The 17,191-nt window shown below is 39.3% G+C and overlaps 1 protein-coding gene across 2 annotated transcripts in view; it reads right to left on the bottom strand.

Moving 5' to 3' along the window:
* The window catches only part of SLC25A21 (solute carrier family 25 member 21), a 523,645-nt gene that overhangs the window by 48,596 nt on the left and 457,858 nt on the right, over window positions 1-17,191 (bottom strand). For both annotated transcript variants that reach the window (XM_059055660.2, XM_067030681.1), the window contains exons 5-6: window positions 10,442-10,501; window positions 6,238-6,345 (exon numbers count right to left, since the gene is read on the bottom strand). In XM_059055660.2, the coding sequence (XP_058911643.1) occupies window positions 6,238-6,345; window positions 10,442-10,501 (168 nt within the window). The remainder of the gene's footprint in view (window positions 1-6,237; window positions 6,346-10,441; window positions 10,502-17,191) is intronic.

The raw sequence follows: 17,191 nt of genomic DNA, 5'->3' as shown, positions 1-17,191 counted from the left end.
TCCTTTACATTTCTAGCATAGTTTAGGGCTAACTGGGAGGGAAGGCATATTTTATGGATAACATACCTCTGACTGGCTAGAAAATCAGTCCTAGACCACAGAGGGGAGAACACAGGCAGCTGAAGCCAGCAGCGTACCTGCCATTCCTGGGAAATCCTGTCAGGGCCCCAAGAACATAGCACACACAGCCTCTGCTCTCAGCCAGTATTGCCCTTGGATCCCAGCTAGAGGGGAGCCTTCCCTGGACCCCATGCTTCAGAGGGCCCCCATTTTGGCCCTTTGCCGGCCATTTCCTCCACACAGGGCCAAATGGACATCTACCTACATTCCACAACCTCCTTCTAGACCATGCTCTGTGCACCCTGGGACCATGGCAGTCCTTTTGTTCCATCTTTATCACTCTACCATCGCCTCCAAGACTTTAAGTGTAATATTAAGAGTCATATTGACTACTGTTACCCTAGGCTGTCTTCCACTTACCCTAGGCTGTCTTCCACTACAGATAACTTCTTGGGAAATTTTCATGTTTAAAGGACCATGCAGAACTCACCTCCTCAGGCTGACGAAATAGGAAAATCCACAATTACTGTGTACGAATCCATGGTGGTTCAAATCTAAGGCAGGAAGGTAGAAAGGCTGAGCCACAGACCTGTGGCCTGAGAAACTCGTACTATTGGCTGAGCAGCAAGAGTTATCTCCCTGCAAAATAAGCCTCTGGGGAAACTGCTCTGCTTTTTGTAAAGGTGTTGTCAAGCCATCTGGCCATTCTGCATGCAGCCCATCTATTTAGTGTTTCACCACAGCTGGCAGCTGTAATTGACTGAAAAGGCTGACAATGAGCTTAGTTCACAGCCTCCAGGTGAAGTGGCCGCGAAGGCTTGATCAAGAATCCACGTTCAATTTATATGACTATTCTGGAGGAAGAATATCTTGATTGTGGTAGAACTCTTTCCAAAGTGGCTTCAAATGTTTTTAGTTTCCTCTTGGACTTCTGCTGCTATATGCAAGTTTTTTATAGCAAACAGGTACCCAACTACTATTGTTTATGATAACAGACCTGCATCTAAGTTTAAAGATCTTGTCAATAGGCACTGTAACTAGGCTGCCAGCCCTTAAGCCCTGATAAAGCATTCAGGCTGAATGGATTGCATTGGCGAATGGGAACGACCTAAGGTGAACCATTGTTCAGTAAGCTGTTTTTGAGCCCACAACTGGGGTCAGGTGTGACTGTTCATTGCAGCAATATTTCAAGATAGATCTGTCTCTAGTCAACCTTAAGGATTTATAAGATCAATTTGCATCTAGAAATAGTTAACATTGGTTGAGTGCCTATCATGTCCCAGGCTCTGTGTTAAGACCTTTGGGTATACTATCACATTTAAATTCTCATAAAAAACAGGTGGTAATAATAACTACTAACACTTATTAAACCACCACTACATGACAGACTGTATTGACAGCTTTATATGCATGTCTCAACTAACCCTATTACACCATTTGATGTGGCCATTACTATTATTTTTCCCTAACAAAAGAGGAAACTGGCCTATGGTCAGAGTAGGAAGCAGGGGGCTGTCACAAAGTCAGTAACTTAGATGGCCCTGCGGGGCTTGTGTTTCTATCTCCTTATAGAAATACCTTGTTGTAATGTAGTTGGACTGATCACCATCATTTTTACCACAGAGGGAACGGCAAGTAACTTGTTCAAGGCCATACTGTTAGGAAATGGTAAAGAGCTTGATGGGTACATCTCTCTACAAACCCTTATGGGGTTTTGCTCCCCAAACCAATTGCCTTTCTGTTCTAGACAGCTTTGTTTATATATGTTCTTTGATAATTTGCACATAAAGTTTAAGCTCTTTAAGAAATTATAGAGCAGGAAAAAAATGGGGGTTCCTGCTACTATAACTGAAGTACTGGAACCGGAATTACGCAAGGTTGAGTCCTAAGATGGGTCATCAAGTCATTCCCACCTGAATTAGCTGAAAAGATTCTCCCTGAAGTGGGTTTGACCCGGCAGAGCCATTAGAACATTTCTTTTGGATTACTTACTTTTCTTTATACGGTTCTGTATTTTCTAAATTTTCTACAGTGAGCAAGTGTTACTGTCTAATGTAAATGTTCACAGATAATACGGGATACATTCTCATCGCACCAAGCTCTTCCCTTAAACTCTTATCTTCCTCTCCCCACTTCCAGTCTCCTTTCCAGAGGCAGCCACAGTGAGAAGTCTGTATGATTCCTCCAGACCTGCACTGTCTTCTAAGGACATCACCATCCACATGAGGCTACTGAGTGCTTGAAATGTCCTAGTTTAAACTGGAATGTGCTTGTAAGCATAAAATACACACTAGATTTGAATATCCAGTATGAAAAAAGAGTGTAAAATATCTCATATAATTTGTTTATTGATTACATTTTGAAATGATAATATTTTGGATATACTGGATTAAATAATATATAATTTAATTTCATCTGTTTCTTTTTACCTTTTTACATATAGGTGGCACATGTTATATTTCTATTTTTGGACAGCACTGCTTGAGAGTCTAGACCATTTTTAGTACATCTGTACACTTATATGTACATACAGAAATATGTATTTTTTGGTGTCTCCTAACATAAATATGCATTATCTATACATAATTAAAACTTTATACCAGAATTAAAACTTTTTTTTCTTAAAAAAGGAAGCATAATCTTTACATGCTTTAGGCATTAAATTATTCCTAAAAAAAAATTAATTCCTTTCTTCCTCCCTTTCTCCTCCTCTTCCTCTCCCCGCCCCATCCCCATAGTTCTTGACAACCTACAAAGCCTCAGAGTGAAGAAAGTAATTATTCTTCACCATACAGATGCTGAAGTGAGCGCACCTAACATTTTCTTGGATTAATTCAACACAGGTACAGATTAACAAAAGGGTATCCCTTGTTGGATAAAAGGATGTGCTAGTCAATAGACGAAGCCTTTGGAGTTAATAAGTCCTCGACAAAAGACAGAGGAAACAGCTGCACTTGCCCAAAATGACAGGTAGGTATTTTTAAATGTCTAGATCTGAAATTTGCTATTCTTTTTTTTCTTTTTTAAACATCTTTATTGGAGTATAATTGCTTTACAATGGTGTGTTAGTTTCTGCTTTATAACAAAGTGAATCAGCTATACATATACATATATCCCCATATCTCCTCCCTCTTGCATCTCCCTCCCACCCTCCCTATCCCACCCCTCTAGGTGGTCACAAAGCTGATCTCCCTGTGCTACGCAGCGGCTTCCCACTAGCTATCTATTTTACATTTGGTAGTGTATATATGTCCATGCCACTCTCTTTGTCCCAGCTTACCCTTCCCCTCCCCGTATCCTCAAGTCCATTCTCTATGTCTGTGTCTTTATTCATGTCCTGCCCCTAGGTTCTTCAGAACCTTTTTTTTTTTTTTTTAGATTCCATATATATGTATTAGCATACGGTATTTGTTTTTCTCTTTCTGACTTACTTCACTGTGTATGACAGTCTCTAGGTCCATCCACCTCACTACAAATAACTCAATTTTGTTTCTTTTTATGGCTGAGTAATATTCCATTGTATATATGTGCCACGTCTTCTTTATCCATTCATCTGTTGATGGACACTTAGGCTGCTTCCATGTCCTGGCTATTGTAAATAGAGCTGCAATAAATATTGTGGCACATGACTCTTTTTGAATTATTTTTCAGGGTATTTTCAGGGTATATGCCCAGTAATGGGATTGCTGGGTCATATGGTAGTTCTAATTTTAGTTTTCTGAGGAACCTCCATACTGTTCTCCATAGTGGCTGCATCAATTTATATTCCTACCAACAGTGCAAGAGGGTTCCTTTTTCTCCACACCCTCTCCAGCATTTATTGTTTGTAGATATTTTGATGATGGCCATTCTGACTGGTGTGAGATGATATCTCATTGTAGTTTTGATTTGCATTACTCTAATGATTAGGGATGTTGAGCATCCTTTCATGTGTTTGTTGGCAATCTGTATATCTTCTTTGTAGAAATGTCTATTTAGGTCTTCTGTCCATTTTTGGATTGGGTTGTTTGTTTTTTTGATATTGAGCTACATGAGCTGCTTATATATTTTGGAGACTAATCCTTTGTCAGTTTAATATTTGCTATTCTTATCACGCCATTACTTTCACTCAGATTATTTTTGTAATAGGCATAGTCCCATGACCTTATGTTGGGTGACTGACTATGCACTAACTAGTTTTCAATTTGATCAATATTGGCACCTTTGACCAATAAAGTGCCACCTCTGATCAGCTACTGAATCCTGATAGTTGCTGGAAACAAAATGCTGACATGTGTGACCTATGTGATCTCTGTTTTACCAAGTTCTGACTAGTTGAAGTAATATGACAAATATTTTTATAGGGTACCTAATAGATTTTATTTTGTCTAAGTAAATATCTGACAATGAATCCAGTTCAGTGGATTCTGCAAAAGAAATGACCTCAAACAAATTCCCCATCCTCCCGCACTTAAAAAAATGGCGGTATATACATAAACTCTTTACACAGACCACACTCGTGTCAATAAACTAGGAGCACGTGCACATGTAGCATTCTTGTGTTGGGCTGGAAGGGTGTTTACCATGTTCTAGCAAGGCCTCAGCATGTGCAAAACATTAGCAGCTCTTACATGGCCTCAGTGTAGAACCTCCCTGAGGGCAGAGGAGAGAAAGAGAACATTAAGCATGAGCAGGGGTGCTGTGATACTTCGTTGTTTTCATTCCTGTGAGTGCTTCTTGGTGTTCCCATTTGTGTTCCTCTGCTTACATGCTGTCTTGATAAAGGACTGCAGTTTGAAGGCCTGTGTATTCTTTTGCTCACTCCTTGCTGCCCTGAGACAAGCTTCCCAATGGGTAAAAATGGGACACTGAATGGGGAGCCCCAAGTTTTCTTCTAGCTGGTAATTCTCCCAGCCAAATTTTCCTTCAGCAGATTCCATGGGGGCTGTCTTTAATGCTCCATATTGATAGGACGTTTGAAAAGTGTTTCCTTTTATTTCTTCCTGGTCCTTGCCACCTTTTCCCATCATTCAAGGAAAAATAGAGAAAAAACAAAACAGAAACAGAGACTAGGGCAATACAGGAATTTTCAACCTTTTCTGAAGTGCTATGTATCTCTGCAATTAAGACAATCTTTTGAAACTTAAAACAAAAAAATCTCCCTTGATTAGGATTGACGTCCTCTGAGTAGATACCATCTGCTGTAGCAGCCCAACCCTGTCCTCTGCAGCTCTTGGTAGTTACAGGTGAGTAGGGGCCCCCTCTCTGGTCCCACACCCCTGCTCAAGAAGCTGCCAGGGAGCTCTCAGGCAGTAGCAGCAGGCAGGAGGTGGGGTGGGAGTGAGGGGGGTCTCCACCCATTAGCAGATGCTTAAGTAGTAGGCAGGGGAACTTTTCTATGGAGAAATTCAGGTCAGCAGATACTCCAAACCAATTTATACCATGTGCTACCCAGTTGTGGAAGTAAATTCAAATGCTAAGAAAGGACCTGGACTGCCAATCCCCTTATTTTTTCCCTACCTTGGGCTTGGCACCCAAAAGAATAAAACAAGAACAGTTGGACTTGGTGGTTTAAAGGGAATTATTCGGCAACTTCAAGGAAGTGAAGGCAGCACAGGCCAAGGCAAGCTGTCTTCATGGAACATCATGTACCAGTGACTAAATGTCAAGACCCATCATTGTCCAAGTGGTGACGTCTACACAGGTTTAGTAGTATGCTCATTCAGATTTAACCAAAAGACAAGCTTGACAGTTTATCAGAATCTTTGGGGGAGGGCTTCATAATTTTTTTTTAAAAGCACAGCAATATTATCATCCTAGTGGTTTTTGCTATAGTCTATTCTAGTAAAATGTGAAATAGAAGTTCTGCCAAAAGTACAGAAAACACTTCCAAACAAGTCATTATAGATTACATTACAACTCTAAAATAAACATGTCTAAACATGTGTTTGTCCATTAGACTTTTTAAAAATTAATTTTTATTGGAGTATGGTTGCTTTACAGTGTCCATTAGACTTTAGTGCATTTTTGTTAATGCTTTCCTTGTGAAAGAAATTTGACTTTTTCTTATGCTACTTCCTTAACAATAAGTTACTATGGCTTTAACAAGCGGCTATGGGCTGGGTTCATAATCTGATGTTATATTCTGAAAAATAATTTTTACATTCCATCAACAACAGAAAAACATTAAATGATTACCTCTGTAAATTTGTTCCGATTGGCTTGCAAGCCAACTTTTACTACCTCAAAAGGGTTGACCACAATGGCTTCTGTTAGTCCAGATCCCAATCCAGCAATGGCAAAGGTCTAGAAAAATTAAGTCAATCAATACTTTAAAACAAGTCATCATGTGTATGGGGTTAAACATCCTACTCATTACACTATGCAGCTGGACGTTATAATGAGAATGGAGAAACTCACATAAATGCACCATATACCATTACTAAACAGCTTTAGATTTGATTAGATGCTGACAATTCATGAAGAAGAAATTACAGAAGCCACAAACCACATCCTAACAATTCAAAATAAAATGTCAGGGCTTCCCTGGTGGCGCAGTGGTTGAGAATCCGCCTGCTGATGCAGGGGTCACGGGTTCGTGCCCCGGTCCGGGAAGATCCCACATGCCGCGGAGCGGCTGGGCCCGTGAGCCATGGCCGCTGAGCCTGCGCGTCCGGAGCCTGTTCTCCGCAGCGGGAGAGGCCACAACAGTGAGAGGCCCGCGTACCGCAAAAAAAAAAAAAATAAATAAAATAAAATAAAATGTCAAAGCCCCATCAACAATGACTTTGTCCTTTAATGAAAAGAAAGGTTGTTTTACTTATTTAAGGTGGATACTAAAACATCTGCACGTGTGACAACTAAATGAGAGTTTGACTCATAAAAGGAGAGCTTCATTTTAAAATATCTACTTAAATACATTTATTGAGCATATAAGAAATTCAAGGAGGAGAACCACAGATAAAATGCTTATAAAAAGCTAAATTTCAGGTAACCAAACAGTATAGCCCAAAATATTTAAATGTATAGCCATACTCTTAGGGTCATTATTCTAGGAAATTAAGAAACAAAAAAAGCAGTTTAAAATTAATCCTTTATTTGTCTTTTTAAACTGATAATTGCCCTATTCTTCTAGACCTAGAAGCTGAGGAATAAAAGTTGAGGTCAGAGATAAATAGGTTGTCTTGAAGGGCTCAGAAAAAATCTAGAACACTTATCAAAAGGTGGCTGTGTATCAGGTTCTTATTTGTTATCTGTTAAGAACTTCTGCAGTAGGAAAGAACAACTTTCTAGAATTTTCCACTGAGTAGAATGCTTAAAGGATTTTCAGAAACTTTGTATCAAAAATAACCACAATTATTAAAACACACACACACACACAAAACACACACACAGCAGGAAAACAAAATGAAACAAAGCCTCAAACCTTTAAAACAGATGCTGAAAAAAATAATTCTTTGGTGCTGAAGCTCTAATTCCAGGGGAAGAGGTAATACTGTATACAACTAGGAGAAGAAAAAAAAGTCAATGAAGAGTAAAGAAGAGAAGCTCTTATTTGGAGTCTCTAATTTCTTCAAAGTAGGAGACTAAAAGAGAAAAGGGAGAAAGGAATGTTCTATAACCTTAGAAGGGGAGGCAAGGTGGAACCAGGGCAGGATCCAGAGCCAGGAGGTCTGGGTTTAGGTTCTGGTTTTGCCACTTTATTGGCTGTGTGACCAGAGATGCCATGTACAGTAGTTTGGACACAAAGGTGCATGTGGAGGCTGAAATCAGCCTGCACCCTACTTGCCAAGCCAGAAAGGCATCAGTCAGGAAAAAGGGGCAACTTTTCATAATCCACACAAAAAAGCCGTGTGTGTTAGCTGCAGCTCTGTGTTTAAATCACTGAGTCTTTTAAAGATGTGGTACATATATTCAATGGAATATTACTCAGACATTAAAAAGAATGAAATAATGTCATTTGCAGCAACATGGATGGACATGGAGATTATCATACTAAGTGAAGTAAGTCAGACAGAGAAAGACAAATATCATATGATATCACTTACACACGGAATCTTAAAAAAATGATACAAATGAACTTATTTACAAAACAGAAACAGACTCACAGACTTAGAGAACGAATTTATGGTTATGGGGGGGGAAGGTTAGGGGAGGGGGATAGATTGGGAGTTTGGGATTGACATGTACACACTGCTATATTTAAAATAAAATGCCTTTCCATGAAAAAAAAAAATCACTGAATCTTTTTTTTTTTTTTTTTTTTTTGCGGTATGCGGGCCTATCACTGTTGTGGCCTCTCCCGTTGCGGAGCACAGGCTCCGGACGCACAGGCTCAGCGGCCATGGCTCACGGGCTTAGTTGCTCCGCGGCATGTGAGATCTTCCCGGACCAGGGCACGAACCCGTGTCTCCTGCATTGGCAGGCGGATTCTCAACCATTGCGCCACCAGGGAAGCCCTGCTGAATCTTTTATAAGCCACTGTTTTCTCATCTGTAAAATGGAGACAACAATATCTAATCTTTGATTTAATAAGATTATTATGAGGGTCAAAATAACGTGTGAAGGCCTTTTGTAAAGTGCTGTACAAAACCATTGTTACTGTTGCACGACGAGGAAGAATGGGATTGTATACAGATTCTAGGAGAGAGGGAATAACTAATGATGTTTTCCTTTCATGACCCTTATTACAATTTTAAACATATTTGTATAGGGTAACAGACAAAATATTTTATTCATTTACCTCAGACTTCCATCATGGAATCCAAAGGCAGAAAAAAAAAAATACTAGTCCCAAACTCTTCTGACTGAAAAAGCTAAAATCCAGATGTTCAAGTTTTTATTACTATATGCAATCTTCCAAGTAATTCACTTTTTTGTTCTTCTATAAAACTCAGCTACATTTGCTGTCAGAACTAGTGTTCAGCAGTCCCTTGTCAAAAGGATTGATCAGCTATCAGCAGATCATGTTACTCAGATTGTTCCAGAGACCAGTGGTAACTGTTGGGTTCCCAGCCTCCCAGGCTTTTCATGTGAGAGCACCAGGGGACATTTAATGGCTGTTTAAGTGTCTAGCTGTATCAAAAAGAAACTGTAATAAATGAGTTCAAGAAAAGAGAAAAACTGTATACAGTTTGCATGAATTCAGTGAGAGGAGCTGAAATAGCCAAATGCTTTTCTGTTTGAATTCTCAAGACAGAAGTGCAGTCTCTCACATGGTATCAATGCTTGACACTGGATCAGCCACAGCCCTCTGGAAACTGTAGTTTACTCTCCTTTTCTAGGAAGTTTTTAATGCTCTTTTTAACCAGATGTTTTCAAAGTAAAGGGAGACAGGGAAGACACTGAGGAATTAAAAAAAAATCTCAGCTAATTTCAGGACTCATGCTACCACTTCTCCTTCCATGAGAGGCTGCTTCACAGCCCCCTTGTTTAAGCAGGAGGCTGGACCAGAGGTTTCTTTGTCACAAAACAAAGTGACACTATTGGGTTTCTTAATTGGATCCATCCTAGAAAGGGAGTATGTATGATTTTTTAAATAGCAGCTACTTCTTCTTAATGAATCTTTAGAAATAAAGTAATGAAAGAGTTGAAGCTCAGAACTCTGCCCCTCTGGCTGAGTTCTAAGGTGCATTCCAGTAGGTAAACTAGGGGATTTTCCTGGACGTTGAAAGGCACATTGCCAATTGGAGGGCCAATGCAGATTTAGTTTAGTTTAGTTTTGTTTTGCTTTGCAGGTTTGGGGGAGAAATTAGTGCACTGCCTCTCTCTGGGGCTCTCGCTGCACGCATATTGATAGAACTTATCTGGTCAATATAATTTAACTTGTTTTGTGAAAAGCAGCGAAATCACGAAGAAGGAAAGGAGTGGCGTTGGCAAATGCTCAAATCACCAAATGACTTTCATGTAATAGTTGAGATGTGTCATTGTAAGATCACTATTCTCCCCAACTATAAAAGGCCCCTCAGCCTGCATCTGACCACAGAGTGACCTGAAGTCCTATACTTAATACAGCTTGAGCAAAAGCTGGAAAAGTGACCTGTTAGGAAATAATTTTAGGTACAGTGAGTTTCACATAAATAGATATGTGCAGTATGTATGTAAACATATGCATGTTTTGGCTTCAAAAGAGTCTTTGACAAATGTACTCTTTATATTCTTGACCATATCTCATATGGGCCTTTCCACACATATCATTATTATCATAAATTCATCACTGGGAGCTATAAAATGGCCAAATTGTGAGTTATTAGGAAGATGGCTTTCAACAAGTAGCTGAACATTGAATAACTCGAATTCATATTTTAGTAGCTGAGCTTGGGGAATCAAAAGGGTTTTTGTTTCCAGATTTTGCTGTATGAAATAACACACACACTTAAGTATAATAAATACTCTCACTTACCAATTCTGGTGACAGCGACACATATCCTAGCAATTTCTTGTACTGCTCAAAGGTGAAAAACTGTGAAACAAAACCAAACCCAGAGATTTATAACAATTTCCTGCAACAAACCTTTAAATTGACTCAAATTTCTTTAGTAAATCATTATATTCACCAGCATTCTAAAAAATGATAAACCATCAACACAGTTGTTAATCCAGTCTTGGGTAGTTGCTATTGAATCTTACTTGAACATTCACATTTTCAAATGCAGCTATAATAACCTACAGAAGAGCTGATGGAATCCTTTACAGCAGTAAATGAACCATACAGCTTCCATTTACCATGACCATTTTCAGTTTCCCCAGACATCAATAGACTCCTTTTTTATGGCAGTGATTCAAAATTATAGGCATAGAGAACTGAAATCTTTGGTCTCCTATGTTTTCTCTATGGCCTGCTTTCCCAGTGAATGCCCAATTTTCTAACCCATTTGTAAAAGACATCCACTTCTCAGCTTTAACTCGCATTTATACTGCTGTGTATCTCTACTGTTCCATGGGATTTCTAAACACTCAATGATGATGAAGATGCCATGAAAAACTAGGGAAGGACCCAACAAGGACATATAGTCCATCCTCTGACTGAAAGTAAGACTGTCCTCAACCTCTGTGAAGAAAGAGAGCTGCTTATTCCTCCCTTAAAAATCTGATGATGGGGCTTCCCTGGTGGCGCAGTGGTTGAGAGTCCGCCTGCCGATGCAGGGGACGCGGGTTCGTGCCCCGGTCCGGGAAGATCCCACATGCCGCGGAGCGGCTGGGCCTGTGAGCCATGGCCACTGAGCCTGCGCGTCCGGAGCCTGTGCTCCGCAACGGGAGAGGCCACACAGCAGTGAGAGGCCCGCGTACCGCAAAAAAAAAAAAAAAAATCTGATGATGATGAAGATTTTGTTGGTTCCTTCAGTAGATGTTTAATATATTTTTTTCTGTAAATGGATTTCAATGGAGGCAAATCTAATCAATCACTTTGTATAATATGTTCCAAATAAAGTTTTCTCCTCTCTTTCTATGCTCCTGGCGTACACTGTTAGGCAGCTACCAACATCACTGATAAAACACACTCTTAGGTCCTGCTGGGGTCTGATTCTCAAGACCTCAGAAATGGCCTGGGTATTTTATGGTCTTATATGTCTTCTATTCTATTACTTTATAACCCAGTACTATGGGGCAATAAATAAATATAGACTTGAGAGCCAAATAATATTCCGTTGTTAGAAAGAGGTAGTTCATGTAAACATGGCTCTTGTGAGTCTTTGGGCAGTTCCAGAGTCATTGCATCACCAGATAGACTGATTCTCTTAAAGACTCAGGAACTATTTTTGTGCTATGTTCCTTTAGACCAACTATGGATGTAGACTTCTGTAGAACAGGAATTCATTCATTCACTCATCCAACAAATATTTCTTGGTTCTACGCATTGGGGATGCAGCAGTAAACAAAGAGAAACCCCTGCCTTCTTGGTCTAACATTCCAGTGGATGGTGATAACCCTGAAACTATCCTAGTGTTCAAATAATACCACCAGGAGCCACAACAGCTTTGATGAGAGATGCACTAGAAAAGATTAAAAGGAAAAGGTTTATGATCTTGGGTTTAAAAAATAATGTATTTTTTCTTCCTTTTCATGGTCATCATAGTAACTATTCTTTGATTATCACCCTGCGTGGATTTTGACACAAGCAGTCCTAGGTTTGAATCCTGACTTAACTATGGAAGCATAGCTTGACCTTTCTAACCCTGAAGAACACAAAACTTCTAGAGTAGTCCTTAAATAAGAGAACTTGAGTAACATTTCTTGACATGCCTGGAACATAGGAGACTTTTAGAAAATCTTAGTTTCCATTTCCTTTCTTCACTTTGGATACTAAAGGAACCATAGATCTCTTATGTACATGTATCATTCATGAGAGCTTGCTGTGGTCTAGGAAACATGCTAAGGCCTTTGGATGTGCTACTGCATTTAATCCATACAACATCACCAGGCAACAGGTGAGAGTACAACCATGATTCCCACTTGTAGATACCTGTCCTGCAGCTAGTGAATGGAAGGATTGAGATTTCTCCCTAAGTCTAACTCCAAAGCCTGGGTATGCTCTTAACCACTACACTGCACTGTACTGCTCACTGCTGAGCCATGATTTTTAGTGGTTTGGGAATAGGTTCTCTGTGCTAGAGTCTTCTTTCTGCTGAGGTCTTCTTGCCTTTCCTGACCTTGGAAGCTGAGTCCCTTAAGGCAGACGATTTCAAACTTTTCTGACCACAATCTACTATTTACCATATTTACCATAATCTATTTACCCAGCACAGGTGCACATGCACATGTAGTACACACTCATATTTATAACTGAAACAAAACATTGCTGTAAAAAAATGTTTAGCTCTTCACTATGTGTAATGCATTCTGTTTCTACTCTATTTCATCAAAAATTTTTCTGGTGAACCACTACATCTAGTGACCCATCAAATTGATTTCAGGACTCACAGGTCATGACCCATATTTTGGAAACACTGCTCTAAGGGATCTATGTGGGTTCGGGAAAGTTCTGGGAGATGATGGACCTCACAGAATGCCTCACTACCTTGTTCCCTTCCAGTGTGAGGATGCATTTTTTTTTTCCTTCTGACTTTCTGTCATGACAAAGAATTAAGGAACAAACTGAGATCTCAAAGGAGAGGTGTGGGGACATAGACTTGACCTGTCACTCTAAGCAATTCTCACTGGCAATTCCAAGTCTACACTTTGGGGCAATTCTAGGCTTTTCATTTCCCCATCTCTAAAACTGTTTAAAAAAAATTACCACCAGCTGGTTGGTACTCATCAGCAGTCTGGCTGGAAGATTCTGGTGAATGGCTAGGATGAAGTGACACAGGTTCCTGGGAATAAAGAAGCCTCACAGATCAGAGATAAGTTGCTAATGTATTAAATTCAAAAGTAATGAACAGGAACTACCCTGGTGGCACAGTGGATAAGACTCTGCGCTCCCAGTGCAGGGGGCCTGGGTTCAATCCCTGGTCCGGGAGCTAGATCCCACAGGCATGCCACAACTAGGAGTTCACATGCCACAACTAAGGAGCCTGTGAGGTACAACTAAGGAGCCCGCCTGCTGCAACTAACACCCAGTGCAACCAAATAAATATTAAAGAAAAATAGTGAACAATATATATTACATATTCTAATAAGCAGATAGTGCTTCAAACTAAAACTTTAAAAAATCTTGTTTTAATTTCTACCTTTGCAACCAAAGTCTAATTTTACTGAATTTAAAATAAATTATTATTTCAAGAAAGGAAATATTAAAATCTTTAAAAATGGATTTTCAATAATAGTAAATAACATTATAGTTTGAAACCAATATTAAATAAAAATATTCATTCATTCAACAAATATTTACTGGATGCCTCCCATGTGCAAAGCTTAGAAGACATTATACTTCAACTATATTCTTAAGAACGAGTAGATTAGTTGTTACTTTAATTCCTTTCTATACAGCACTACTCTTTTACTTCCTTCATGATATTTCTTAATATTTCTCATCCACAACATTAGTTAGTGCAGAGATGTGATAAAGGTACCCTATCACATAAGACATGAGGATACACTCTAAGGATGAAATTAGGAGGGTCAATGTGCAATAATGTTACCTACCCAGAGTCATGCAAATGTGTGACTAAAGAGTTTTGAAAACATTCGTAGTCAGTCAAGGCTTTGGGAACCTTGAATATAAAATCTTGAATCCAAATTAATATGCTATATATAACCTATAAAGTGGAACCTTGAAATTGGTAGCCTGGTTGGATTTATCCCAGGAAGAGGGGCTGGACCTCGGGGACAGGCCATGTGTTCCCTGGAGAAGTGTCAAGTTGTGCTTCGACAGGGGAGGTGGGTACAGTTTGCCTGGGCGACCCAGCCCTCCGGACGGCACTTGCTCTTGTGCTTTCATCCATGCTCACTAAGCAGTCTGATCACTAACCTGACCTCACAGATCATCTATTCTGGGAGGCAGTTAAATTATGTGGAAACAGTTTGATCCATTTGGGTCTTACTTTTAACAAGTGATACCTGAGCAGTGCTCAGACTAGGGCTAACTTCTGAAATACAGAGGCAAACACCTTCTGGGTACCCCTCTCAATACCCTGTGCATTTCTTTTTTCTTTTCTTTTTTTTTTTGCATTACAAATTTTTTTAAACGTCTTTATTGGAGTATAATTGCTTTACAATGTTGTATTAGTTTCCGCTTTATAACAAAGTGAATCAGCTATACGTATACATATATCCCCGCATCCCCTCCCTCCTGCGTCTCCCTCCCACCCTCCCTATCCCATCCCTATAGGTGGTCACAAAGCACTGAGCTGATCTCCCTGTGCTATGTGGCTGCTTCCCACTAGCTATCTAGTTTACATTTGGTAGTATATATAAGTCCATGCCACTCTCTCACTTCATTCCAGCTTCCCCTTCCCCTTCCCCGTGTCCTCAAGTCCATTCTCTATGTCTGCATCTTTATCCCTGTCCTGCCCCTAGAATCTTCATAACCTTTTTTTCTTTTTGAGATTCCATATATATGTATTAGCATACGGTATTTGTTTTTCTCTTTCTGACTGACTTCACTCTGTATGACATCCATCTCACTACAAATAACTCAATTTCGTTTCTTTTTATGGCTGAGTAATATTCCATTGTATATATGTGCCACATCTTCTTTATTAATTAATCTGTTGATGGACACTTATGTTGCTTCCATGTCCTGGCTATTGTAAACAGAGCTGCAATGAACATTGTGGTACATGACTCTTTTTGAATTATGGTTTTCTCAGGGTATATGCCCAGTAGTGGGATTTCTGGGTCGTATGGGAGTTCTATTTTTAGTTTTTTAAGGAACCTCCATACTGTTCTCCATAGTGCCTGTATCAATTTACATTCCCACCAACAGTGCAAGAGGGTTCCCTTTTCTCCACACCCTCGACAGCATTTATTGTTTATAGATTTAGTGATGATGGCCATTCAGACCGGTGTGAGGTGATACCTCATTTTAGTTTTGATTTGCACTTCTCTAATGATTAATGATGTTGAGCATTCTTTCATGTGTTTGTTGGCAATCTGTATATCTTATTTGGAGAAATGTCTATTTAGGTCTTCTGCCCATTTATGGATTGGGTTGTTTGTTTTTTTGATACTGAGCTGCATGAGCTGCTTGTGTATTTTGGAGATTAATCCTTTGTCACTTGCTTCATTTGCAAATATTTTCTCCCATTCTGAGGGGTGTCTTTTCCTCTTGTTTATGGTATCCTTTGCTGTGCAAAAGGTTTTAAGTTTCATTAGTTCCCATTTGTTTATTTTTGCTTTTATTTCCATTTCTATAGGAGATGGGTCAAAAAGGATCTTGCTGTGATTTATGTCATAGAGAGTTCTGCCTATGTTTTCCTCTAAGGGTTTTATAGTGTCTAGCCTTACCTTTAGGTCTTTAATCCATTTTGAGTTATTTTTGGGTATGGTGTTAGGGAGCATTCTAATTTCATTCTTTTACATGTAGCTGTCCAGTTTTCCCAGCATCACTTATTGAAGAGGCTATCTTTTCTCTATTGTATATTCTTGCCTCCTTTATCAAAGATAAGGTGACCATATGTGTGTGGGTTTATCTCTGGGCTTTCTATCCTGTTCCATTGATCTATATGTCTGTTTTTGTGCCAGTCCCATACTGTCTTGATTACTGAGGCTTTGTAGTATAGTCTGAATACAGGGAGCCTCATTCCTCCAGCTCCGTTTTTCTTTCTCAAGATTGCTTTGGCTATTCAGGATCTTTTGTGTTTCCATAGAAATTGTGAAATATTTTGTTCTAGTTCTGTGAAAAATGCCATTGATAGTTTGATAGGGATTGCATTGAATCTGTAGATTGCTTTGGGTTGTACAGTCATTTGAACAATGTTGATTCTTCCAATCCAAGAACATGCTATTATCTCTCCATCTGTTTGTATCATCTTTAATATCTTTCATCAGTGTCATAGTTTTCTGCATGCAGGTCTTTTGTCTCCTTAGGTAGGTTTATTCCTAGATATTTTATTCTTTTTCTTGCCATAGTGAATGGGAGTGTTCACTTAATTTCTCTTTCAGATTTTTCATCATTAGTGTATAGGAATGCAAGGGATCTCTGTGCATTAATTTTGTATCCTGCTACCTTACCAAATATATTGATTAGCTCTAGTACTTTTCTGCTAGCATCTTTAGGATTCTCTATGTATAGTATCATGTCATCTGCAAACAGTGACAGCTTTACTTCTTTTCCGATTTGGATTCCTTTTATTTATTTTTCTTCTCTGACTGCTGTGGCTAAATCTTCCAGAACTACGTTGAATAATAGTGGTGAGAGTGGGCAACCTTGTCTTCTTCCTGACCTTAGTGGAAATGGTTTCAGTTTTTCACCATTGAGAATGATGTTGGCTGTGGGTTTGTCATATATGGCCTTTATTATGTTGAGGTAAGTTCCCTCTATGACTACTTTCTGGAGGGTTTTTATCATAAATGGGTGTTGAATTTTGTCAAAAGCTTTCTCTGTATCTATTGAGATGATCATATGGTTTTAATGCTTCAATTTGTTAATATGGTTTATCACATTGCTTGATTTGCTTATACTGAAGAATCCTTGCATTCCTGGGATAAACCCCACTTGATCGTGGTATGTGATCCTTTTAATGTGCTGTTGGATTCTGTTTGCTAGTAT

Source organism: Kogia breviceps, chromosome 3 (assembly GCF_026419965.1).
Source record: "Kogia breviceps isolate mKogBre1 chromosome 3, mKogBre1 haplotype 1, whole genome shotgun sequence".
NCBI classification, from domain to species: domain Eukaryota; kingdom Metazoa; phylum Chordata; class Mammalia; order Artiodactyla; family Physeteridae; genus Kogia; species Kogia breviceps.
Note: the sequence above shows the minus strand (reverse complement) of the source record. Positions and strands in the feature narration are given on the sequence as shown.